The sequence below is a fragment of the Apostichopus japonicus genome, chromosome 22, assembly GCF_037975245.1.
Source record: "Apostichopus japonicus isolate 1M-3 chromosome 22, ASM3797524v1, whole genome shotgun sequence".
Taxonomy (NCBI): Eukaryota; Metazoa; Echinodermata; class Holothuroidea; order Aspidochirotida; family Stichopodidae; genus Apostichopus; species Apostichopus japonicus.
Genome location: NC_092582.1, coordinates 14,798,474 through 14,824,928, shown reverse-complemented (window position 1 = coordinate 14,824,928; position 26,455 = coordinate 14,798,474). Strand labels below are relative to the sequence as shown.

The 26,455-nt window shown below is 36.4% G+C and overlaps 1 protein-coding gene across 5 annotated transcripts; it reads left to right on the top strand.

The window, feature by feature from the left end:
• Positions 1–2,286: 2,286 nt before the first annotated feature.
• On the top strand, positions 2,287–26,228 carry LOC139964039 (ribosome-recycling factor, mitochondrial-like). Of its 5 annotated transcripts, XM_071965359.1 has the most exons (6): positions 2,287–2,389; positions 20,944–21,145; positions 23,036–23,182; positions 23,628–23,838; positions 24,573–24,861; positions 26,120–26,228. In XM_071965359.1, the coding sequence occupies exons 2-5, from the start codon at positions 20,944–20,946 to the stop codon at positions 24,811–24,813; spliced, it is 801 nt and encodes a 266-aa protein (XP_071821460.1). In that variant the 5' UTR covers positions 2,287–2,389; the 3' UTR covers positions 24,814–24,861; positions 26,120–26,228. The 5 variants fall into 5 exon arrangements, with proteins under 5 accessions (XP_071821460.1, XP_071821455.1, XP_071821458.1 ...); XM_071965354.1 differs by having other exon boundaries at positions 24,573–26,228; XM_071965357.1 differs by lacking the exon at positions 2,287–2,389 and adding an exon at positions 19,665–19,809 and having other exon boundaries at positions 24,573–26,228.
• The last annotated feature ends 227 nt before the right edge of the window (positions 26,229–26,455 follow it).

The window sequence follows — 26,455 nt, the reverse complement described above, 5'->3', positions numbered from 1 at the left end:
ACCCTTGATCACCTTATTAGGTCAGCGATATTTCAGTAGGAGATCTAATCCTATAGACTATCAGGGCGTAGCCAGTATGTAGCACTGTAGGCCCGGGCCTATCGTTGATTAACAGACTTTATATGTATAGAGCTGCAGCACTTTGTTTCCTGTTGTTGTCAAGATCGGCGTCCCAAGTTCCAAACAGCCTTTTCGATAAACATTTACTAGCTACAGTTGTATCAAAGACAATTACTGGCTATAGTTGTAACAAAGACATTTCTGGCCTATCTTTGTATCTACAAGTATCAGAAGTTGAAAAGTAAGACTACTCTGTACATGTACCTTGCTAATTTTAAAAACATTATGTAGTATTGAATTACGTACTATTTTAACTCGTTTGTTTTTTGGGGGTTTAAAGTGATATTGAATGAGGTGTCTCAAGCACTGAAATGTACACTAAGTGTACAGATCAGTGGTCTCAAGTTAGCAAGCTAGAGGCCAGGGAACCAGAATGAACACTAGGGAAGGGCCGTTTCCGGCCATCTGAGGGGTTTGTAAAACCAAACATTTTCTGGTATGCTCCACGCCAACCGATGATGACGCTCCGCTCAGATAGTCGTGCCTACAACTTAACAAATCCTTGCTACGCCCCTGACTATTAATGAAATTCTGTGGGTCAAACTCAAAACTATTCGAATGGAAATTTTTTTAAAGCTCTTAACAAGAAATAAACTCTAATTCGGCAGATTCCTACTTTAGCAATTAGCATGATTTCACCTCATTTTGTCTCGAAAGAAAACTTGTTCCTTGTTTCCCAATTTACATATTGGATATTGCAGTGCTAGTATGCATTTTTTCCTTGAAGGGGGGGGGGGGGGGCGTTGGAGTGATGTACGTGTATACGCAAATAAGATAATACAATAAGAGTTAAAAAGGGTACTAAATATCAAGCTGCATCAGTCCAATCGAATTTCTGCAAAGTGCCCTTTGAAGTTGGTGCCCCCCCCCCCCCAGATTAAAAGTGCTTCCGCCGCCCTTGGTACTACTGCAAAAGCCTGCTCCTGGACTATCTGTCATACTTGTAATAACGAAGCTCATCACAGTTAACGACAAGGAAGTTGAGACCTGCGTTGGTCAAATTAAGACGGCCCAAGACACTATAGATTACGTAGATACAAGAGTCCTTGGTGTTTCCGTTTCTTTCGAAAATGTGATTGACTCGGGCAAGTAAAGAAACTGAAAATGTCATAAAAGCAAGCAGAGACAACGCAGAATGGCCGTGTGTCAATCAGTGATCGAAAACGGAGGGTAAACTTTGCCCGAGATTCAGGAAAACAATATTAAAATATGACTTAATTCTTAGATAATTATACGTTACAGAAAGAACAAAATGTCTTCACCTGAGGTTTCTTTGCAACGGTTCTGAGTGGTGATGTAAAAAACTGAGTTAAACAAGATAATTATCATAGTAAAACTCACATTGAAGGACAGTAGCTTGCAGAACTTCTTCGAGATTGGAAGCCGAAGGATTCTACCAAACTAGTATTGAAGTAGATTTCCTTCAACAACATCAGATGACATACACCTTAGATATATGGTACACACAACCGAAGGGATAGGCCTATGCGGACCTCCAATGATGAAGATATGTCTACACCTTATTCCGTGATCCACTTAAAAGAATTTACAAACGAAGATTAAACATTTGTTGGATAGAATCATTTTGCTTCTGAAATGATCTTACTACGGGGAAAAAGTTCCTGAAAAAAGCTGCTTGTTTGTAGGTCTGCTGATGTATTGAAATGTTCTACGTAAAACGTGCTACTGGATGAACTTGTCACCGCAGGATATTCCTATTCCTATTCACGAGAGGTTTCGGCGTCTCAGTCTATCCACACTGGAAGTTACACTGTTGGAAGGAGATTTAATTCGGGTTTACAAGATTGTCCATTGCTTTGATGCTCAGTTTTTAACTTTTTCCTTTTTGTCCTCTCTTTCAGCTTGTCAAGTGGTAGGAACACTAGAAGGCATTTAATACCGGTTTCGTAAAGGAGTAGCGTACGATAAGCGGGGACCGTGGATTGAATAACTGCCTCAGTCGGTTTTACTTTCAAAATCTGTCAATAAATTTCCATGAAGGCTTTAGAATTGCAACTTTTTGTGTTACGCCTTTTCTGAGGGTTCTTGATGAAGACTCTCTGGCCATTCTGAACTACCCATTTTTTTTTCATTCCAACACGTTTTTGAAAGCTGTCAGTAACGTACTGTTTTTTTTGTTTTTTTGGCTGTACACTTGTACGTTGTAACCCGTGAAGTAGTTGTGTGCTGCCTGCGCTTCCACCAGGTCCTCAAATTTTGAATGGAAAAAGGAACCCCATTCTGACGCTTTCGTCAATCTGAATCACTGGTAGCCATCTCGCTAACGTATATTCGATAAAAAGCTGAACCTTTATTGGTACTTTAAGGAAATTGTTTCATGAAGAAGATTTCAGTGCATGAAATTTCACTAACGTGTTTTTCTCGCGATACCAATTCTGTTTTCCCCGCAGGACCTCTCGCGAGGTCGATCAGGGGTTAAACGTCTTTACTACTACTTGTGGGTGTAAGTATGTGCGTAACACATAGGCCTGTATACGGTTGCCAGATTGTGTACATTTTTGACAAGTTTCCTGTAAGGCTCATATTCTTTACTGGATCAAGCTCTTGTGATATATCGTAAGTAACCTACATATATCTGTGCATCTATAAAGTTGTGCAAACTAAAATTTTGAATAGAAACGTTCGATTATATCATTGATGACCTAGCCTGATTCATGTGTAAATGTTTGCACGATTACAGTCCGGTGAGAACTAAGGCAATAGCATGAAGATATTTGGATTTCCCCCTATATAGCTCAGATATTATCTAGTACGTATAGTCGCATATGTATGAATCAGTATATGCCTATAGTGCAGTATAGCAATAATGTGTATACATACAGGATGCGATTGCAATCATACCGTGCACTTAATATTGAATCTTCATTAATTGTAAGTACTGTACATTTTAACTTGAACATTACCTCGTTTGATATTTTCAGAATGCTAAGGTACTATACTGTAGTTATCCTGATTTATCCACATGTTATGTTACGTTATTTTATGTTATGGTAAGTACACATATGAATGCATGCTCCACTGCCCTGAAAATACGGCACTAGATATTGGAATTTCCAAAATGGCGGGCAATTATATACTTACATATCAAACCATTACAGAATTGCTTACTATGGTACTTCGTGGTGCTTAAATCAAGATACGGATCGCAACCACTGACCTCTACCACTGGTAGAGGTCAGTGATCGCAACGGGTGTGATAAAGACAAAACATATTACTGAAAAAAAAATGTATTTTTTTCCAAGGAATGATTTGTGTCTTACTTTTTGTCAACGTTCTTAGACAGCTATACAGTTCAAGGCTATTTTGTATGTATTGATATACAGACATGATATACTTTACTATATGCATGTCCTCAAACAACATTTTAAAGTATGACTGTAGTAACTATGCGGCGTATTCTTAAAATATTATGCAATTTTTCAACGCAAAATGGCTCAGTCGAAACAGAATTTATTATGAACATTTGTTTCTATTGTAAGTTTATTCGCAGTGGTCAATGCCTCACAAATGTAATGCATTGGTCTATTGTACTGGCAAGTTTGTAGTAACTTGGTTCTTTTACACAGTCATAATAAATTGATTGTAACTTGTAGGGCTCTAACATTGTATATTAGCACATTTTGCCATAGCGAGGGTTCCAGACCTGTTAAAACGAAAAGGAAAAACATCTGTATGAACATTCAATTAATGCATTGAAAAAAATTGTCTTCTTTTTATAATATTATTTTGTTTTGTATTCATAGCGAGGAATCATAATACAGCTTCTTCCAAAGAAATAATTAGCGACAGGGGACACCGAGATTCACTTAGAAACGGAAGTAGATCGTGCATGACTCTTAACTTACAGAAGCTGATATTAACAGACGTAGACCACCGGCCAAAGTTTACATTTCACCGATCTTGATATCAATTTCTATAAAGACCAATTAATGTAGGATACGCAACATCATTACTATAAATACCGGCGGCCACATTCAAAACTTTCAGAACCAACTACCGGTATTGTACGCTGACGCAAAACTAACATGAAGTTGCCCGGAAATAAGATAGGCATACTGTACTTGGCTATGGTAGCATCTACCAGTTTTGATGTGTTTTTGTTTGCTACAGAATTTCTTGATTACTCATGGCTGGAGCCTACTGGTTCCTTCACTTCAAGAACCGTGGTATTTCTTGTATACTGTTTAAGAAGTATTACGATAAGCTGTTTTTCCTTCACAGTAGCTATCTTTAGTTCTCAGATATTAACACCATTGCGGTATGATGATGTTTTCTTAGGTTTGTGTATGTTTAGCGTAGGTTTAACGACAGCCTGGAAATCATATGGCGTTGCGTTTAATGTTTTGAAATTATTTTTCTACCTGCTACTAACGATTTTCTATGTGGTAGTTCTACTGCTTACCCATATTTTTAGCGCTTTTTGCATGATTATTGATCGTGTACTAAAGAGTTTCGTGTTTGAAATACAAAGTGGTCGATACACTTCAAGTGCTTATACCGTAGCTGAACATTCAAACTTGTCGATGTGCCTTAAAACCGCCGAATTACTGTTTGGCTTTGGGTTGATTGCTTGTATTGTGCTACTATTGTACAAAATCCACAGTAAAAGGAAAGAAGTACTGGAAAGGTATTCAAAGCAATTGGAACCGATACTGCTACGCTGTGTTAAAACAGTGTGGAAGTTTACACCACTCCCATGTCAGAATGCAATACTCAAACAAGTTTCATTCATTTTATCTTTGTTGAGTACGGAGAAAAAGACCGAGAAATGTGTCGTCTGTTTTGTAAGAGAAAGAAGTGTTGTATATTTCCCTTGCAAACATTTATGCGTATGTACTGAATGTGCTGCACAGTTAGCACGGCAAAAAGGATGGCAAAGAAACAGAAGTTTATGTCCACTCTGTAGAAACGAAATAGACAGATATGTGGGAATTTATACATAAGCCTTGTTCAATTGATACGTCCTTTTTAAACTGAGCGTATTGAATGGTTGGATAGAATAGTGAAACAATTGGATTATCCGAATCCTGGATACTTCGAATGTCCATTATGTTGTAAAATAATAATGTATAATACAATTAATGCAGGTGTTCCCCCACAAATCCAATATTTGATAATTCCATGAAAATAGTACAGTACATTTTGATATCGTAACCCCAAAGTTTTTTGTTTTTTTTTTGCTATAGGACAAATGTATGAACATATAAAGTATCGATTACAGGAAGCTTTATATTACTTTATTACTTATTATTTCTTTGGCATATCCGAAAGACCTGTCGGTCTCGACTTCGTCAGCATAATCCAATAAGTTACCGTATTGGCTTCATTTTGGACGGATACCGTAAAACGGGGTAACTTTGGCACCCGGGGTAATATTGGCAGTTAAGGGGTTTTATTAAATCGACCGACTGCACTCTATTTTCGACAGTGTTTCAATATTGTGATTTCGTGTGATATTTGGGGGTATAAAGGGTAGAACATTTTTTCAACATGATTATTATGATAGATACTATTTGAAATAATTTGTTAACAATTGAAACTAGGAAATAATGTGCTAATTTGCATAAATATTGTGCAAGCTCCCATTGCCGCTCTAAGTATTATTTTTGGTTTTGAGAGTTTTTCTTCGAATCCCAGCCCCCTCAATGTCCAAAAAATAAACTTTTGCAAAAAATTGATTGAATATTTTTTTTCTTCTTTTTTTATACTATTGTTTAAGTATATACCTGCCAAAGTTGCCCCAAATGAAAAATCATTTTTTTTTGGGGTTTACTTATCACATAAGTTTTAAGAACACCACATATTTACATCAAATTTGATCTATATAAATATCTAAGAATGCCAATGTTCATTTTAAACATAAGAAACGTGTTTTTTTTATTATTATACTCTTTATTTATTCGACAAATAAGCCTAAAACCTGCCAAAGTTACCCCTTTTTACGGTACCGTTCAAGGAGTTTCGTTAGGTTATTGCTATACTCTCAAACAATTGCCATCTAATGGAGATTTCACATCGTTTAAATTTAAACTCTTAATGTTGTAAATGTCTACTTTGAATGATTTCTATGACTAAACCTTTTCGTACATTTTCAACCCACAGTAAAAGTTTATGAGGCAATAGAAAGGACCTACAAAACTGTTTTCAATATGTATATATACTACACCCTTACATTGCAAACAAGTTCTTACTGATTTAATTTATTCGGAGTGAATGGTATTCAATGTTAAGAATATCTTTTAGTTAAACTAAACCTTTTCATTAATTTCCACCCCACGGTAAAAGTTTGGAGGCAATAGAAAGGATCTACAAAGCTGTTTTCATTATGTATATATATACTACACCCGTACATCGCAAACAAGTTCTTACTTAATTAGTTTATTAGGAGTTAATGGTTATTACATTGTTAAGAATATCTTTCAGTTAAAGATAATGCTGAATACATGAATTGATTTTTTTTTGTGGTGCATAACAAGTTTACTCAAGGTGAATTTTTTTTTTTAATTTTTTTAATTTTTTTTCATAAATACGACAAAGTCGTGGTTATGGTTTATACCTATATCATCAGATGTTTAATTACATTCGTTACATAGCAGTTCTGTTATTCTAAATGGATTAAATAGTGTAAGCATAAAATATATCCCATAGGATAGTGTGAATATTTTTTTTAGCATATAGTTATAACGTTATCAAGTATCCGTTGTTATTGTTTTCTGTTGATGTTTATGAAGCAGTTAATCATTTTTATGACTTCTCAAAGACATTTTAACTCTATTTTTTCGATGTTATCCATTTTTATGTCATTCTTATATAAAAATGTTTATCACTGTAATGAGTTGACTGGTGTAAGCATTAAACAAATTTTATTAAAACAAAGCAACCTACGTATATATTATTCTAATATTTGAATTGCGTATGCATAAAAGAATATTTCGTTAAAGCAACCTAGATTAATGTCAACATTGAGTGGTTTATTATCTAAGACCTGTAACATGCATTATGTTAATAAATCGAAAATTGTGTTTGAGTTATCCTATTAGAGCATGAACGGGTGTAAATAGAAGCACCATATAGTCACAACAATACAAACGTGATCGTGATATGGTAGGTATAAAATGACTAAAGCTTACTTTTCCGACAACAATGATAATTCGGAGCCATCAACCTATAGAGAATGATAGAAAAACATTTTTACGCAGTGCTTTCATTCTTAAAGTATGATTTACTATATGACATATGTTATGGTTAGCATAGAAGTTCTATGTTATATATTTCTTAAATTCCAGATGTCGTTGTTTCTTGAATGTTCGGTGTTGAGTTTTCTTTACTTCTTCTGACAAGTCAAGCATGATGTAGCTATCGATATAACTTAAATAATTAGCAAGTTAGTGGCCTTTTAATGCATTGCAATAAAATTTGTATTGAACAAAGCTAATGTAAACTGTTAGTTTTCATTGAAAACTGTGTAAGTTTTTTACCTAATTTTATCACCCATTGTGTGACTTTGTGGGCTGAAGTTACAAAATATGCATTTTCAGCATCCTTCACTGTATAGCCTGAGGTGGAGTTGCTACTGTGGCAGGTCGATTACGTAATCACAAAACTTTCCTAGCTATAGCTTACTTTAATTGGAACCAATAAAGCAGACCTCTAAATCGGCATATATCAGTTTAAATATGATACACAACATCGAATAGCGTCATATCAACGATAACAATATACTACTGGGTATATTTTCAATCATAACTAGTTTCGTGGAAACATGCATGTTACACAACAGGAAATGAAATATGACACCTGAGAGGGCAGTTTGGCCTAAAAATAGCCAGACAAACTCTACCTCACCCACTAAAAAGACAGTGGTTGCCACTCTATTTCTCGTTCATATTACATAAAACATTGATACGTAAAACTGTTAGAGAATAATAACAAGACAACAGAACATAGCTTTCATTTTGTTATTTGTTTTTCCACAAAAGTACAAAGTGGAGGGAAGTCTTCCATAAAGCTTAAAAGCTCAACAGTGTGGAAGACTCCCTGAAGAAGAAAGAAAAGAAAAGAAAAATATATAAACACATAAACATAAATATAAATACAAATTAAATGTTCATTATATATATAGTAATTAAATACATGTATAATTTGGTAGTAGTCGGTAACTAGCTATTATTTCCTTACATAACCACTTCTTAAAGGATGTGACTGACCTTTTACTCTTTAAATCGTTAGAAGATTCCTTGTTTTTGTTGCACGGTTTTGTAGGCTTAAAGTTCCAATGGTGGTATTGTAGAGATTATAGTGGGCATGATTAGCATGCCTCGTGTTATGATTATGTACATCTCTGTTACTGGTTAAAGAATAGTCAAAGGCAGCTGGTAGTAATCCATTCCAGGTCTTGTAGGCAAATAATGCAAGCTTAACTTTAATGAGATCGTACAATTTTAGTAAGTTTAGTAAGGTTTAGTAAGTTTTAGTAAGCTTAAACACTATGAAAAGACTTGAGGTAAAGCGCGCAGTAGGACTGAATGTTTAAATGGAAGGCCAGGATTGACAAGAAAGTTTGGTCCAACAGTTAAAAAGTACATGAACCTCAGAAATGAAACCTACAGAAATATATCACCCTATATAAGATATAAGAAATTATGTATATGTGCTCCCAGCAAAAAAATGTACCCTAGTCTTACAGCGGTTAACTATGGTTAAATTGGGGTAACACATGGTAAATTTGCCACAGTAGTCCTATGGGATAAAATTATGGCACATACTTATTTTACTTGACTTAAACTGTACATACCATATACTGTAAAACTGTTTAGCCTTTATATGTTGTCATGCATGTTTTGACTGCAGCTTATGGACCAAATCTGGTGCATATAAAATAGTATGCTATAATATACATACGACATCATAACATACAGTATGAGCTGCTCTGTTGTATGTTTCAACTAGGCCAATTATGATACAATCCACCAATGGGTGAAATTTAAGGTATGACTTATGGTGTGCTGATTATAATTAAGACGTAGGAAAAACTGTTGTGCAATTGGGATACAACTCTGATAAGGGTAAAACTGTGGTACAATTAGGTTAAAACCATTCGGGTAAAACAGTGGTATAGCTATAGGGTAAAATTGTGGTTAATTAGGGTAAAACTATGGTAATGCCATAGTACACATGGGGCAAATTTGAGATAAAACCATGGTGAATATGAAATAGAAAGTGATAAAAACCATGGTAAATTGTGATCTGGTACTATAGTAAATCTGTGGTAAACCGCATTTATAGGACCAAAATACCCCAGTCAAATTGTGGTATTGTACCACAGTTTACCATGGAAAAGGGGTGGTATTTTGCCGTGGTTAGTGCGAGGTATTTTTTCCAAGGCTACACTTCATCCACGTAGCTTGAATAATGAGTTGAAAGAAGATGAGCATTTCTACTTCCATAACAACTCCCTGGTCCTAACATCTGTATTAAATAACGCTGTGTTTTGCCGTAAGTTAATACGTTGGTTATTGACAAGACTAGTGCATTTCCAATCGCAAATTTGGTATCAATGAAAAGAGCATAGTCTAATCTAGCCACTTTTACTAAAAATATGCATTTTTTCTCCTGTAACGAAGTCAAGTTCACGGCAAATTTAACGGCACTTTTTGGAGCCATGAAAAAAGGCGCCAAATTAAATGGAGATTTATCAGAAAGTTAGACGAAAATAAAAATTTGTACTGCTTTATTACGAAAAATAAATGTTTTTGGATTAAACTTACCGCGTTATGGTGGCAAGAAACGCCATTTTTTGCATTATTGACACTTTTACACCAGAGGGGTAAGTCTCAAGCAGTTTCGCGAAATTTCACACGTCTGACCAAATTTTAGGGGCGGGGCTACAAGAAAACTGCTCTCTTAGCTCATTAACTCGCTTGTTGGGGACTGACCGTTTACATGGGAGAGATTATTCATAACGGCAGTTTAAACGTAGTAAATTATCGTTCCATCTTACAAAAGCGAAATTTCCGTTCATTCTGATCGACGAATATTGTTTGTGACAGTAGGGGGAAAAAAACTGTAAGTAGGTCAATAGTGCCATATCACAGCCTGGCTGCAATCACAAATTATACCGTTTTGTATGGACTATTTATATTAGGTGATACTAATATTGCTAGATATGATGAAAATAGTCAAGAACTTCAAAAGCTCATGAGCCTTTTATAGGCACTCCTTTAGCATGAAGGCATTCGTCACTCAAAGTTGGCTCCTTCAAGCGACACTACCTTTTGCTTCTGTTTAGAGTTACTTTAAAAAGGGGACACAAAGACAACCATCATCTTTGGCTTACAATTACAGAGATCGTTGTGAACTTACAGTACCCTTAGACAGCCTGTACACACTGTCATTTTTCGTTCGGGAGATATCTTATAGTGGTATCTGGGAGCAGTAATTTTGAAAATCTGTGAGTTCGTCACTATAGGACCTGAATCCTTTTGCTTTCTCTCTGTTTTCTATTCATGCTTTCAAGGTAGAATGAGACTACATGTGTTGATGCCTGAAATCAGATGCAATCATTAGGTCATATAAAGACTGAGACTCAATATTTTCAAAATGTTCCATTACAGATAAGAAACCTTGTAATAAACAAAGACAAACATAAACTGAAACACATGTGTTCCGATGATGCTGTGAAGAAACACTAAATCTGTGATATCTCCCAAAATACATGAGATTTTGTCGTAGCAGTTTGTGGAAGTTGGTCATGACAATTAGATCTATCATTTAGATTTGTGGTTGTTTTTTGTTCTCCGTACGGAAATGCTGTGTGTATGACGTTCACTGTAACAGACAGTGTTTAAATTCAATGTATTATACACTGACAACTGATCTTCAAAAAAAAATTTAAAATACGTTGTCTTTTCTTTGATAACAAATCTATTATCCCCCGTAGGACCTCTCGCGAGGTCGATCAGGGGTTAAATTTTGTTACTACTACTTGGGTGGGTGTAAGTATGTGCGTAACACATAGACCTATACGCTTGCCAGATTGTGTAAATTGTTGAAAAGTTTGCTGTAAGGCTTATTCTTTACTGGAGCAAGTTCTTGTGATATATCCTAAGTAACCTACATACAGTATAACTGTATATCTATAAAGTTGTGCAAACTAAAATTTTGAATAGAAACGTTCGAATAAAATCATTGATGCATGACCTAGCCTGAATCATGTGTAAATATTTGCACGATTACAGTCCGGTGTGAACTAGGGCAATAGCATGAAGGAATTTGGATTTCCCTCTATATAGCTCAGATATTATCTAGTACGTATAGTCGTATGTATGAATCAGTATAGGCCTATAGTGCAGTATATAACTATAATGTGTATACATTAATTACAGGATGCGATTGCAATCATACCGTGCACTTAACATTGAATCTTCATTAGTTGTAAGTACTGTTTACATTTTAACTTGAAAATTACCTCGTTTGATATTTTCAGAATGCTAAGGTACTATACTGTAGTTATCCTGATTATCCACATGTTATGTTACGTTATTTTATATTACACATATGAATGCATGCTCCACTGCCCTGAAAATACGGCACTAGCTATTGGAATTTCCAACATGGCGGGCAATTTTTTCCTTACATATCAAACCATCACAGAACTGGTTACTATGGTACTTCATGGTGCTTAATAAATGATATGGATCGCAACGAGTGTGATAAAGACAAAACAACTCACTGTTGACATTTTTTTCCGAGAAGCAGCCTGTGAATTTTAGTATTTGTGTCTTACATTTTGTCAACGTTCTTTGACAGCTATACAGTTCAAGGCTATTTTGTATGTATTGATATACAGACATGATATACTTAACTATATGCATGTCCTGAAACAACATTTTAAAGTATGACTGGAGTAACTAATGTGGCGTATTCTTAAAATATTATGCAATTTTTCGACGCAAAATGGCTCAGTCGAAACAGAATTTATATAGTTACTATTGTAACTTTATACGCAATGGTCAATGCCTCACATATGTAATGCATTGGTATATTGTACTGGCAAGTTTGTAGTGACTTGGTTCTTTTACACATAATAAATTGATTGTAACTTGTAAAGCTATAGCATTGTACATTAGCACATTTTGCCATAGCGAGGGTTCCAGACCTGTTAAAACGAAAAAGAAAAACATCTGAATAAACATTCAATTAATGCATTGAAAAAATTGTCTTCTTTTCATTCTATTATTTTTTTGTATTCATAGCGAGGAGTCATACTACAGCTTCTTCCAAAGAAATATATAGCGACAGGGGACACTGAGATTCACTTAGAAACGGAAGTAGATCGTGCATGACTCTTAACTTGGAAGCTGCTATTAACAGACGTAGACCACCGGCCAAAGTTTACATTTCACCGATCTTGATATCAATTTCTATAAAGACCAATGAATGTAGGATACACAACATTTTCAGTACTATAAACACTGTCTGCCACATATTCAAAAACTTTCAGAACCGTCTATTGTACGCTGAAGCAAAACTAACATGAAGTTGCCCAGAAATATGACAGGCATACTGTACTTGGCTATGGTAGCATCTACCAGTGTTGATGTGTTTTTGTTCGCTACAGAATTTCGTAATTACTCAAAGCTGGAGCCTACTGGTTCCTTCACTTCAAGAACCGTGGTATTTCTGACTTCCTGTATTAAAAGTATTACGGTAAGCTGTATTTTCTTCACAGTAGCTGTCTTTAGTTCTCAGATACTAACACCAGTGCGGTATGGTGATGTTTTCTTAGGTTTGTGTATGTTTAGCGTAGGTTTAACGACAGCCTGGAAATCGTATGGCCTTGCGTTAAATGTTTTGAAATTAGTTTGCTACCTGCTACTAACGATTTTCTATGTGGTAGTTCTACTTCTCACTCATATTTTCAGCGCTTTTTGCATGATTATTGATCGTGTACTAAAGAGTTTCGTGTTTGAATTACAAAGTGGTCGATACACTTCAAGTGCTGATACCGTAGCTGATTCAAACTTGTCGGCGTTCCTTAAAACCGCTGAATTAATGTTTGGCTGTGGAGTGATTACTTGTATTGTGATACTATTGTACGAAAGCTACAGTAAAAGGCAAGAAGTACTGCAAAGGTATTCAAAGCAATTGGAACCGATACTGCTACGCTGTGTTGAAACAGTGTGGAAGATTACACTACTCCCATGTCAGAATGCAACACTCAAACTATTTGGATTCATTTTTTCTTTGTTGAGTACGGAGGAGACCGAGAAATGTGTCGTCTGTTTGGAAAGAGAAAAAAGTGTTGTATATTTTCCTTGCAAACATTTATGCGCATGTGTTGAATGTGCTGCACAGTTTGCACTGGAAGGAGAAAGAAGTTTATGCCCACTCTGTAGAAAGGAAATACACAGTTCTGAGGGAGTTTTTACATAAGCCTTGTTCAATTCATACGTCCTTCTTAAACTGAGCGTATTGAATGGAAAGAGTAGTGAAACAATTGGATTTCCGAATCCTGGATTATTCGAATGTCCATTATGTTGTAAAATAATGATGTATAATACAATTAATGCAGGTTTTCCTCCACAATTAAATCCAATATCTGATAATTTCATGACAAGAGTACAGCACATTTTGATATCGTAACCCCAAAGTTTTTTTTGCTATAGGACAAATGTATGAACATATAAAGTATTACACTCGATTACAGGAAGCTTTATATTACTTTATTTACTTATTATTTCTTTGGCATATCCGAAAGACCTATCGGTCTCGACTTCGTCAGCATAATCCAATAAGTTACCGTATTGGCTTCATTTTGGAAGGATACCGTTCAAGGATTTTCGTTAAGTTATTGTTATACTCTCAAACAATTGCCATCTAATGAAGATTTCACATAAAAATTAAACTCCTGAAGTTGTAAATGTCTACTTTGAATGATTTCAATGACTAAACCTTTTCGTACATTTTCATCCTACTGTAAAAGTTTGGAGGCAATAGAAAGGACATATACAAAACTGTTTTCATTATGTATATATTCGACGCCCTTATAGTGTAAACAAGTTTTTACTGATTTGATTTATTCGGAGTTAATGGTATTTCATTCTTAAGAATGCCTCTTAGTTACAGATAATGTTTGAATACATGAATTGATTTTCTTTTGTGGTGTATAACACGTTTACACAAGGTGAATTTTTTTTTTTTTATAAATACGACAAAGTCGTGGTTATGGTTAATACCTATATCATCATATGTTTTATTGCATTCGTTACATAACAGTTATGTTATTCCAAATGGGTTGAACAGTGTATGCATACAAATTATCCGATTATAGCATATATAGTTAAACGTTATCAAGTACCCGTTGTTATTGTTTACTGTTGTTGTTTTTGAAGCAGTTAATCATTTTTATGACTTCTCAAAGACATTTTAACTCTATTTTTTCGATGTTATCCATTTTTATGTCATTCTTATATAAAAATGTTTATCACTGTAATGAGTTGACTGGTGTAAGCAGTAAAAAAACTTTATTAAAACAAAGCAACCTACATTTATATTATTCTAATATTTGAATTGTGTATGCATAAAAGAATATTTCGTTAAAGCAACCTAGATTTATGTCAACATTGAGTGGTTTATTATCTAAGACCTGTAACATGCATTATGTTAATAAATCTAAACGTTTGTTCGATTTATCCTATTAGAGCATGAACGGGTGTAAAAAGAAGCACCCTATAGTCACCACAATACAAATTTGATCGTGATATGGTAGGTATAAAATGACTAAAGCTTACTTTTCCGACAACAATGATAATTCGGAGCTTTCACCTATATAGATTGATAGAAATACATTTTTACGCAGTGCTTTCATTCTTAAAGTATGATTTACTATATGACATATGTTATGGTTAGCAAAGAAGTTCTATGTTATATATTTCTTTAATTCCAGATGTCGTTGTTTCTTTAATGTTCGGTGTTGAGTTTTCTTTACTTCTTCTGACAAGTCATGGATTGGGTAGCAATCGATATAACTAAATAATTAGCAAGTTATTGGCCTTTTAATGAATTGCAATAAAATTTGTATTGAACAAAGCTAATGTAAACTGTTAGTTTTCACTGAAAACTGTGTAAGTTTTTACCTAATTATATCACCCATTGTGTGACTTTTAATTGTGGGCTAAAGTTACAAAATATGCAATTTTAGGATCCTTCACTGTAGAGCACGAGGTCGAGTTACGACCGTCGATTACGTAATCACAAAACTTTCCTAGCTATATCGTTCTTTAATTGGATCCAATAAAGTAGATCTTGAAATCGGCATATATCAGTTTAATTATATACACAACATCGACTAACGTCATATCAACGATATCAACGATTTCGGGAATGATTGAAAGCTTTGCAGTTACGAGAGTCTAACCAAATTCCGGTAAACCATGATAACAAGCACATAACTTTAAAGGTTACAAGCTTTTTGAACCGGAACTTAGTATATGTTGAATACAGACGGTCTGCCAATCATTCCCGAAACTTGATATCAAATATGTTCTTGGGAAAATCAATGGTATATCCATTTAAAATGGAATAAGTCAATTTAAATCGGTATTTGTATATTTGGTTGACATATATGCCGATTTATATTGACAAATACCGATTTCAATTGACCTATATATATATATATATATATATATATATATATATATATATATATATATATATATATATATATATATATATATATATATATATATATATATTTAGTACACGTAGATTTATAGTGGTATATAAGCCACTTAGGGTAGATGTCTATTTAAGATGACCAAAGACCCTAAATTAAATTTAAATTCCAAAGGCCTATGTCGATTCCTTGTGCCGGATGCAAATATGGCCGCCATATACCTGTACCTAACGGTAACAATACAATGAAAACTGTATAAAGCTCTTCTTTCAGGATATATAGTCTCGTTAGAAAAACGGGTTACCTGAACAAACGAAATTCTTGTCAAAGACTCAGTAATGACTTCTTTGATATTACAATGTTTCGCCTTCAAGACGTACATTGCATTTTGCCGTTTGTCGGAACAGAAGGATACAAAATATCTAGCCTATATACAAGGATATTGCGGTCATATACAGCTTTTGCTTACAATATCTCCTCGCGGACTTAACTAAAGAATTGCAAACCAGAATGTCTACTTTGAAGAAACGAAAAAGAGTTTTCTAAGAGTAGTCTAGTTAAAGATTGTCCCACAATGTTGCATTACAATCTTAGGTAGCGTAAGTGTCCATGATAAATTTGCGGTTCCCTCCCAAACTTAATCAATATTGTTTGTGTCTTCTGTTTTCTCTCTTCTAGTGTTGATAGGGACTTGAGTGTCCTGCCTGATCCTTTTTTCCCTACTCCAAGCCTATACTAAACTAAACTAAGCCCAGGCAGGGACGTAGCCAGGGGGAGCACCTGCCCCCCTTTCAGTGTCGTCAAAATGTTAAAAACTGTTGTTTTTTAGAATGGTAATTTGTCAATGCTCTTTTCATCTGGAACACTCGTCAGCTTCGTTAACTCGATTATAATCGTAGTAACATTCACGCCTACTGATTCAGCTACTTAGTTGGCAGATGCAATTAGCTAAATTTAGCCCATTCCCTATTACCAGCCTACAAATTGGCCACTACGTAATAAAATACATATAGCTTACCTAACCGCACTCGTTGGAGTGTCAAAAACCGTATGCACAACGACAACGACAACGTGCGTTCTCATCCTTTCTATGATTCGTCAAAAGTTGTTGCACGAACAGCATGATTTGAAGCTAAGCTAGCAATCGTACGTGATAAGCGCTTCCTATAAATAGTTTTTAAACTGCTAAATATGAAAGTTTATATTGTCCATCAGTTAAGTTTTTCAAATGTATTAAAGGCCAAACATTGGACAATAATCAAGAAACATCCTACTGGAAAATAGTAAAAGACCACTATGTTTGTCTTTCTGATATAATATGATAAAAGAACACGTAAAAGAATATTTCTAACCGGAAACAAAATCTGCTGATGATATGATATTATATGAAAATTATGAAACTGGGATAACTTTGCACTAGATCGTATCTAAGGACCTTCAATTTTTGAAGGTTCGATAGTTTCAAACATGATGCATGGCTTCAAACATGTTAGATATGTTAGCGAGTACTACTCAAGGGCGGCGGGACACGTGCTCCCCACTTTTCCACAGGTTAAAAAGGTGCCCCTTTTCTACATAAAAAGTGTACCCTTGATCACCTTATTAGGTCAGCGATATTTCAGTAAGAGATCTAATCCTAATTTAGAACTATCAGGGCGTAGCCAGTATGTAGCACTGTAGGCCCGGGCCTATCGTTGATTAACAGACTTTATATGTAAAGAGCTGCAGCACTTTGTTTCCTGTTGTTGTCACGATCGGCGTTACAAGTTCCAAAACAGCCTTTTCGATAAACATTTACTAGCTACAGTTGTATCAAAGACAATTACTTGCTATAGTTGTAACAAAGACAGTTCTGGCCTATATTTGTAGTGACAAGTATCAGAAGTTGAAAAGTAAGACTACTCTGTACATGTACCTTGCTAATTTTAAAAACATTATGTAGTATTGAATTACGTACTATTTTAACTCGTTTGTTTCTTGGGGGTTTAAAAGTGATATTGAATGAGGTGTCTCAAGCACTGATCTGTACACTAAGTGTACAGATCAGTGGTCTCAAGTTAGCAAGCTAGAGGCCAGGGAACCAGAATCAACACTAGGGAAGGGCCGTTTCCTGCCATCTGGGGGGTTTGTAAAACCAAACATTTTCTGGTATGCTCCACGCCAACCGATGGTAACGCTCCGCTCAGATAGTCGTGCCTACAACTTAACAAATCCTTGCTACTGCCCTGACTATTAATGAATTTCTGTGGGTCAAACTCAAAGCTATTCGAATGGAAATATTTTTAAAGCTCTTAACAAGAAATAAACTCTAATTCGGCAGATTCCTACTTTAGCAATTAGCATGATTTCACCTCATTTTGTCTCGAAAGAAAACTTGTTCCTTGTTTCCCAATTTACATATTGGATATTGCAGTGCTAGTATGCATTTTTTCCTTGAAGGGGGGGGGGGGGGCGTTGGAGTGATGTACGTGTATACGCAAATAAGATAATACAATAAGAGTTAAAAAGGGTACTAAATATCAAGCTGCATCAGTCCAATCGAATTTCTGCAAAGTGACCTTTGACGTTGGTCCCCCCCCCCCCCCCAGATTAAAAGTGCTTCCGCCGCCCTTGGTACTACTGCAAAAGCCTGCTCCTGGACTATCTGTCATACTTGTAATAACGAAGATCTGGATCATCACAGTAAACGACAAGGAAGTTGAGACCTGCGTTGGTCAAATTAAGACGGCCCAAGACACTATAGATTACGTAGATACAAGAGTCCTTGGTGTTTCCGTTTCTTTCGAAAATGTGATTGACTCGGGCAAGTAAGAAACTGAAAATGTCATAAAAGCAAGCAGAGACAACGCAGAATGGCCGTGTGTCAATCAGTGATCGAAAACGGAGGGTAAACTTTGCCCGAGATTCAGGAAAACAATATTAAAATATGACTTAATTCTTAGATAATTATACGTTACAGAAAGAACAAAATGTCTTCACCTGAGGTTTCTTTGCAATGTTCTGAGTGGTGATGTAAAAAACTGAGTTAAACAAATTATCATAGTAAAACTCACATTGAAGGACAGTAGCTTGCAGAACTTCTTCGAGATTGGAAGCCGAAGGATTCTCCCAAACTATTATTGAAGTAGATTTCCTTCAACAACATCAGATGACATACACCTTAGATATATGGTACACACAACCGAAGGGATAGGCCTATGCGGACCTCCAATGATGAAGATATGTCTACACCTTATTCCGTGATCCACTTAAAAGAATTTACAAACGAAGATTAAACATTTGTTGGATAGAATCATTTTGCTTCTGAAATGATCTTACTACGGGGAAAAAATTCCTGAAAAAAGCTGCTTGTTTGTAGGTCTGCTGATGTATTGAATTTTGAAATGTTCTACGTAAAACGTGCTACTGGATGAACTTGTCACCGCAGGATATTCCTATTCCTATTCACGAGAGGTTTCGGCGTCTCAATCTTTCCACACTGGAAGTTACACTGTTGGAAGGAGATTTAATTCGGGTTTACAAGATTGTCCATTGCTTTGATACTCAGTTTTTAACTTTTTCCTTTTTGTCCTCTCTTTCAGCTTGTCAAGTGGTAGGAACACTAGAAGGCATTTAATACCGGTTTCGTAAAGGAGTAGCGTACGATAAGCGGGGACCGTGGATTGAATAACTGCCTCAGTCGGTTTTACTTTCAAAATCTGTCAATAAATTTCCATGAAGGCTTTAGAATTGCAACTTTTTGTGTTACGCCTTTTCTGAGGGTTCTTGATGAAGACTCTCTTGCCATTCTGAACTATCCATTTTTTTTTCATTCCAACACGTTTTTGAAAGCTGTCAGTTACGTACTGTGTTTTTTTTGTTTTTTTTGGCTGTACACTTGTACGTTGTAACCCGTGAAGTAGTTGTGTGCTGCCTGCGCTTCCACCAGGTCCTCAAATTTTGAATGGAAAAAGGAACCCCATTCTGACGCTTTCGTCAATCTGAATCAGTGGTAGCCATCTCGCTAACGTATATTCGATAAAAAGCTGAACCTTTATTGGTAGTTTAAGGAAATTGTTTCATGAAGAAGATTTCAGTGCATGAAATTCACTGACGTGTTTTTCTCGCGAAACACGTCCAATAGTCTAGCCTACTAGCAAAGAAAGATCCAAATCTTGGCGTTCGTTTGGCTATGTACAACTACAAGTTAGACTATTATCATGTGAAATGAGGGACGTTAGAACTTATTTTGTTAATAGTCTCAAGTGAAATTCCCTCACTGAAAATAACAGTTCACTCAGAAATTTTGCCATCGCCTAATGATAATTTGTATAGGCCTAGCCTAGAAAAGTAGCCTAGACCATATATATTACTATACATGTCTGGCCACTCAGCCAAATTGCATCCTGATTCCTGGCAAATAGTGATGCATCAATTGGGTTAATAAAATACTAAAGTAGTAATATTTGCTTGGCACATAGGCAATCATTCATGTAATAAGGGTATTTAGGAATTGTCACTACTATAAATAATACAAAGTGAAGCACAGGTTCAGCAAGACGGGTTACGTGTCTCTCATATTTTATAATTTGAAAGCTCCCTGCATGATAAAGCTATTTGATATTAAAAGGCATTAACCTACCTAGCCTAGCCATTATTGATGATGTCCCTGCAGTATGCAATACAATTCACAAATTTCATCTTGGGGGCCAAATAAAGAACCTTCTTAGTGCATCACTCTCCAGAGAGAAGCTCCAGAGAGGATGATTTCCTTTAAAATGGTTTAGGCCTATAGGCTATTGGTTCATGATGATAATTTATTCACTTCTTATCTGATCTTTTCTCTCCAGTCAGGATCAAATATACAAGTTGTTGCCGAAGTTGTCATATCTGTTGAATGAGGGTACACCAGTAGTAAGTGTACTAAAGAAATACTGTATATAAGTGATGCAATAGCCTAGGTTTCTTTACCCTTTTCAAGGTGAGCATATATGATTTAATACTTTTTTAACTTGTTGCTTAAGTTTTCAGTCCCTTGAATAAACATTCACGAGATGTCTCACAAAACAATTATTGGTCATATCAAAAGACGCCTCAACACAGATAACAGTTTTTTTTTATAAAATGTCTTTCACTTTTATTGCAGATGTACAGAAACATGGCGTCCTTGAAGCAAGGGATAAAAATGATACATTTTGCAGCCAAGAATAAAGGCTTGTTCAAGTTTTCCTCTGTTACAGTTACAGAACTTGTCCTTAGACGGAGATATCTTCTTCGTTGTGAACCACTTCTATGGAACATCAATCTTTGTCAAGTACATATGTCAGCCTTGAAAATGGCTAAGAAAGGTACATTAAAGGTCTGCTGTATAGACCCAAACTATATTACGCTATCATGAAAAAGTTCCTTGATATTACGTAATCGACCTGCCTTGGTCGTAAAATGACTTCTTTTTACCAATTAGTCTGCGATACCTGCCACATATTTTTTTTTGTACGAGGCGGGTCTTTTCGTGAACGCTGTATGATTTACTACACTGTAGACATGAACATATTTCCACACTGTGTTTACACAAAGAACCTAATGGTGTAAAGAAACTATGCAGGCACATTGTAGCGCCAGAGGTTAATTTACAAACGTGGCAGGTCGATAACGTAACCACAAAACTTTCCTTGCTATAGCGTGTTATAATTGGAGCCAATAAAGCAGATCTTTAAAGTTAAACGTGGACTTCATTTATCTAAGTACAGGATTCTTGATATTGCATGTTTAACTTGTCACTGTTCTCTCTCTTTCTTCTTCCCTCTCCTCTCCTCTCCTCTCCTCTCCTCTCCTCTCCTCTCCTCTCCTCTCCTCTCCTCTCCTCTCCTCTCCTCTCCTCTCCTCTCCTCTCCTCTCCTCTCCTCTCCTCTCCTCTCCTCTCCTCTCCTCTCCTCTCCTCTCCTCTCCTCTCCTCTCCTCTCCTCTCCTCTCCTCTCCTCTCCTCTCCTCTCCTCTCCTCTCCTCTCCTCTCCTCTCCTCTCCTCTCCTCTCCTCTCCTCTCCTCTCCTCTCCTCTCCTCTCCTCTCCTCTCCTCTCCTCTCCTCTCCTCTCCTCTCCTCTCCTCTCCTCTCCTCTCCTCTCCTCTCCTCTCCTCTCCTCTCCTCTCCTCTCCTCTCCTCTCCTCTCCTCTCCTCTCCTCTCCTCTCCTCTCCTCTCCTCTCCTCTCCTCTCCTCTCCTCTCCTCTCCTCTCCTCTCCTCTCCTCTCCTCTCCTCTCCTCTCCTCTCCTCTCCTCTCCTCTCCTCTCCTCTCCTCTCCTCTCCTCTCCTCTCCTCTCCTCTCCTCTCCTCTCCTCTCCTCTCCTCTCCTCTCCTCTCCTCTCCTCTCCTCTCCTCTCCTCTCCTCTCCTCTCCTCTCCTCTCCTCTCCTCTCCTCTCCTCTCCTCTCCTCTCCTCTCCTCTCCTCTCCTCTCCTCTCCTCTCCTCTCCTCTCCTCTCCTCTCCTCTCCTCTCCTCTCCTCTCCTCTCCTCTCCTCTCCTCTCCTCTCCTCTCCTCTCCTCTCCTCTCCTCTCCTCTCCTCTCCTCTCCTCTCCTCTCCTCTCCTCTCCTCTCCTCTCCTCTCCTCTCCTCTCCTCTCCTCTCCTCTCCTCTCCTCTCCTCTCCTCTCCTCTCCTCTCCTCTCCTCTCCTCTCCTCTCCTCTCCTCTCCTCTCCTCTCCTCTCCTCTCCTCTCTTGTTTCATGCTGTATTTACTGCATGTTTCATGACATTGAAGCTGATTTTCTATTAATGTATCTTACTCTATATCACTTGCTTAGTGTGCACTTGTGCTGGAAGTGAACTCTGTATCCCAGAATTGCTTCTGTTTGTACTTCACTCTCCTTCTGGTGGGTAACATTAGTATGCAGGAAGTTGCGAGTACATAAAATGGTAGGAGTTAATTACCTTCAAAAGAAGAATCCATGTTAGTAAAAATATACCTTTCTGTTGGAGGAGGAGGGGTGGGTGGAGTAGGGGAGTTGATAGTGTTGGTAAATTGCACACAAAGCCTGAAGGACCATTGTGTGCATTTTCCTTAATATCAAAGTTATTTATATTCGGTTGCATAAAATACATCAATATTGAGGCTCTGTATGGTATGTACAGGTAATATGGTTATGGAGAGTGTTGCTGAATCCATTTGCCAAATATGTAAATATTCTTGCCTGCAAAAATGACCTCAAGTGGTTAGTAGATTGAATGCCATTTTCTCTTGCAGGCAAGAAGCACAAAGCCAAAGTAAATGTCACTTCATCAGCAGATCCAAACATCTTAGATCTCAATGCTGTCAACGGTGAAATGCAGAAAGTTCTGGAGAATCTTCAGCAGGAGTTTGTTAAAACGTTGACGTTAAGAACTTCACATGGTAATTTTACTGTGCATGTACCATTAATGTTTGGAAATAGCCCTCTGGATTAGGGTAACAGTATAACATATAACTGTACTTAGAAAGCCTTAAATGTTCTAATCCAAGTCTTGGGATGTTTCTTTTAACCATGGTTTATGATAGTAGGGGTAAGGGGAAGAGGAAGGAGGGGGAGGGGGGACAGCTACAGATTCCATATACTACTATTATGTGACAAATTGCAATATTAACCATAAAACGAGTGGTAACCAAATTTTTCATAACACGTCAATTGCAAATGCAGTTTTCAAAACTGCTTTATGGACTTTTAGTTGGTTTTATTAAGGGTTCTCATGTTAATAGACAATTTGCCAAGTATTACCTTCCTGCTAAAAGATGCATCAAAACACCTTCAATATTAACATTAAATGTTTGGAACTTGCATGCATTGCATTTCTTATTACAGGGGCCTTAGACCACATTCAAGTCACCACCAAGGATGGTAAATTCCCGTTGAATAATCTGGCCCAGATTTCGTCAAAGACTCCGACAACACTCTCTATCAACATGTCCAGCTTCCCTCAGGCCCTTGATTCAGCTGTCAAAGCTCTTCAGAATTCAGGGATGAACCTTAACCCTCAGGTCCAAGGTGCAGTCATTACTGTACCCATACCCAAGTAAGTAGTTATCAGGTTTTTCCTTAAAAGGATGACTTAAGGCACAGAATTTAATTTTGATATATATTGTAGAATGTTTATAAAAATACACATCTATAAGTCCAGGTTATATTTCTAGATATAACTTGATATTTTTGAGAGATGACTCTTTGAACAAGTGATATTATATCAATTGAAGTGACCAGAGTTCGGACTATGTAATCTAATATACACATCGTTAGGGCAGTTCCTCAGAAGGTAACACAGAGCTCAATGGGAAAATATTACTTGGGTCACAAATAACACGTTTACTATATGATACTAAACTGAATTCTTTCAAGAGTTTGAAATAAGTCGGAAATTAAGTGACTCTGTGTATTATACAGTAAAGGAAACACCATATCGTGTTAATTCTTATAGATCCTTCTTTTTCCAAGGATTGAAACCTAAATGTACAAACTTTACCATTTTCCTAATGCAATGTGATCATTCACTAGTTTCAGGTGCAGCAACATAATGAGCCTACAGATTTACAATTTGTGAATCCATGTAAGGTAGAGAAAATTCTGTATCCTGCAGTGCTACGTGAACCAATCATACTTGAAAATTAAATTCTCCTTTTTAAAGAATTGAGTTAACATTCCTTCAGCAAAATATGACTGACTCCAAAAAAGTGACAATTGGATGTGACAGTTTTCTGATCTTTGACCACACGTTATACTGTACGTTGACTGTTTCTTTTCATTTCTTGTCAGAGTAACTAAGGAACATAGAGAAACCCTTGCCAAGACAGCTAAATCTATCTGTGATAAAGCCAAAGTCAATCTCAGGAACGTGAGGGGTAACTTCCTTACCAAAATCAAGAAGAGCAAAAGTGATACGTCCAAGGATGTGATATTCCAGCTGGAGAAACAGCTGCAGCAAGTCTTGGAGAATCACAACGACAAGGCAGACGAGATGCTTACAGCTAAATCCAAGGAACTGATCGGTAAATGATGATGGAGTTTATCATCTCTGGCTCAGCCGAGGAACAGAGGACAAAATGTGAGAGATGTTGTGAAACATGCAGCCTGTACTCATAATGCATAAATATTGCATGCATGCAACAGCTGTGTTTGGAGATGTTATGACTGAGGGTGAAGTATGCATGTGACATACAGTATGAATTTGTTAAAGGATACAAGCTGGGCTGTGGAGAATGGAATCTGTACAGCAGGTAGTTCCACACAGGAATTAAATTATGGCATAATACAACCATTATTAAGGTCCCTCTCAGTCTACTCTGGACACAACATAACCACCCTTATTTACACATACCTTAATTATTGATATGTCACACATTATACCGACCTAATGATACCAAATATTCAACATTATAACACCATGCAACCAACTATAATACTACGTAGTCAACATGACACAACTCATGACACAACTCAACAAACATGTCAACGTTATGATACAACACAACAAACATGTCAACGTTATGACACAACACAACAAACATGTCAACGTTATGACGAGACTGGTCAAGCAGAATATCAACATTATTACACCAAATCTTCTTCAGAGTTTAACAGATAACAAACTAAGAAGACATTAAAGAGACACAGATGGAAAGACAGTTAAATTGGACAAATAAGGCAAGCAAAAGTAATATACAAAACAAAGACAGAGAGGAAAGGCTGTGGAGATAAAAATTAAAAAAATTAATAGTAGTCCTGTCATGTAGTGAAAACTACACAAAAACTTATCAAAAGAAAATTAAAAAGCATGGAGTGCCTCCAAGGTGCTATATTATATATGAAAGATTTAAAGTCTGAGTTAAAATGTTGAATTGGAAGCCACCCGACTTGTAAGTTGCACTCCATAAGCCCTTGCAGGTTACTCCGTCAATTGTGGTCGCTTTAAGCGTCGTAAAAATCACTGCTGATTATTATTCTTATTATTACTTATGCTGCATTGTTTTACCAGTTTTAATAGGGATCGTGTCATGTTAATGTAATAGAAGTTGACAGATGTGGAGAGTGTTCTGATGTTAAAATAATTAGTCAAGTGTCATCAATATTAACACAACATAAAGTTTGTGGTCTGTTGCAATATGCTCAGAAAACAATAAGACTGATTTACCAGTTAAAAAAATGTAACCAATGATCAGAATCATTCGCACAGAGGAAAGCAAAATGTATTGCCAGAAAAGGTTTTCTGAAAAAGTGATGTCTTCCATAGACTATTACATTTGTAGTTGTCGTTTAGTACATAGATGTACTTCTCAAAATTTCTAAACTTCCTTGCTTCACAGGAGATGAAAAATGACGATGTCACCTTTTACAAGGATGCATGCTTCTGTTTATTAATCACTCAGGGGTTTACATTACATTTGTTAAACACAATTTCCAAGAGGCATTTTACACACGAGTGGTGAAATTATTTTGCTGTAATACAAGAATAACATAGAGCTGTGTCATGTATCGTTATTTATTTCCGTTAACTCATAACTAGACGGAAGCTTTAGGGATCTTAAAAAGCCTCTGCCTTCCATTAGTTATAAATATTCATAAATTAAGATAATGAATATTCATTAAAAAATATAAGGTATATCGTTACGACTTGATTGTACTCATAATATATATTTCAC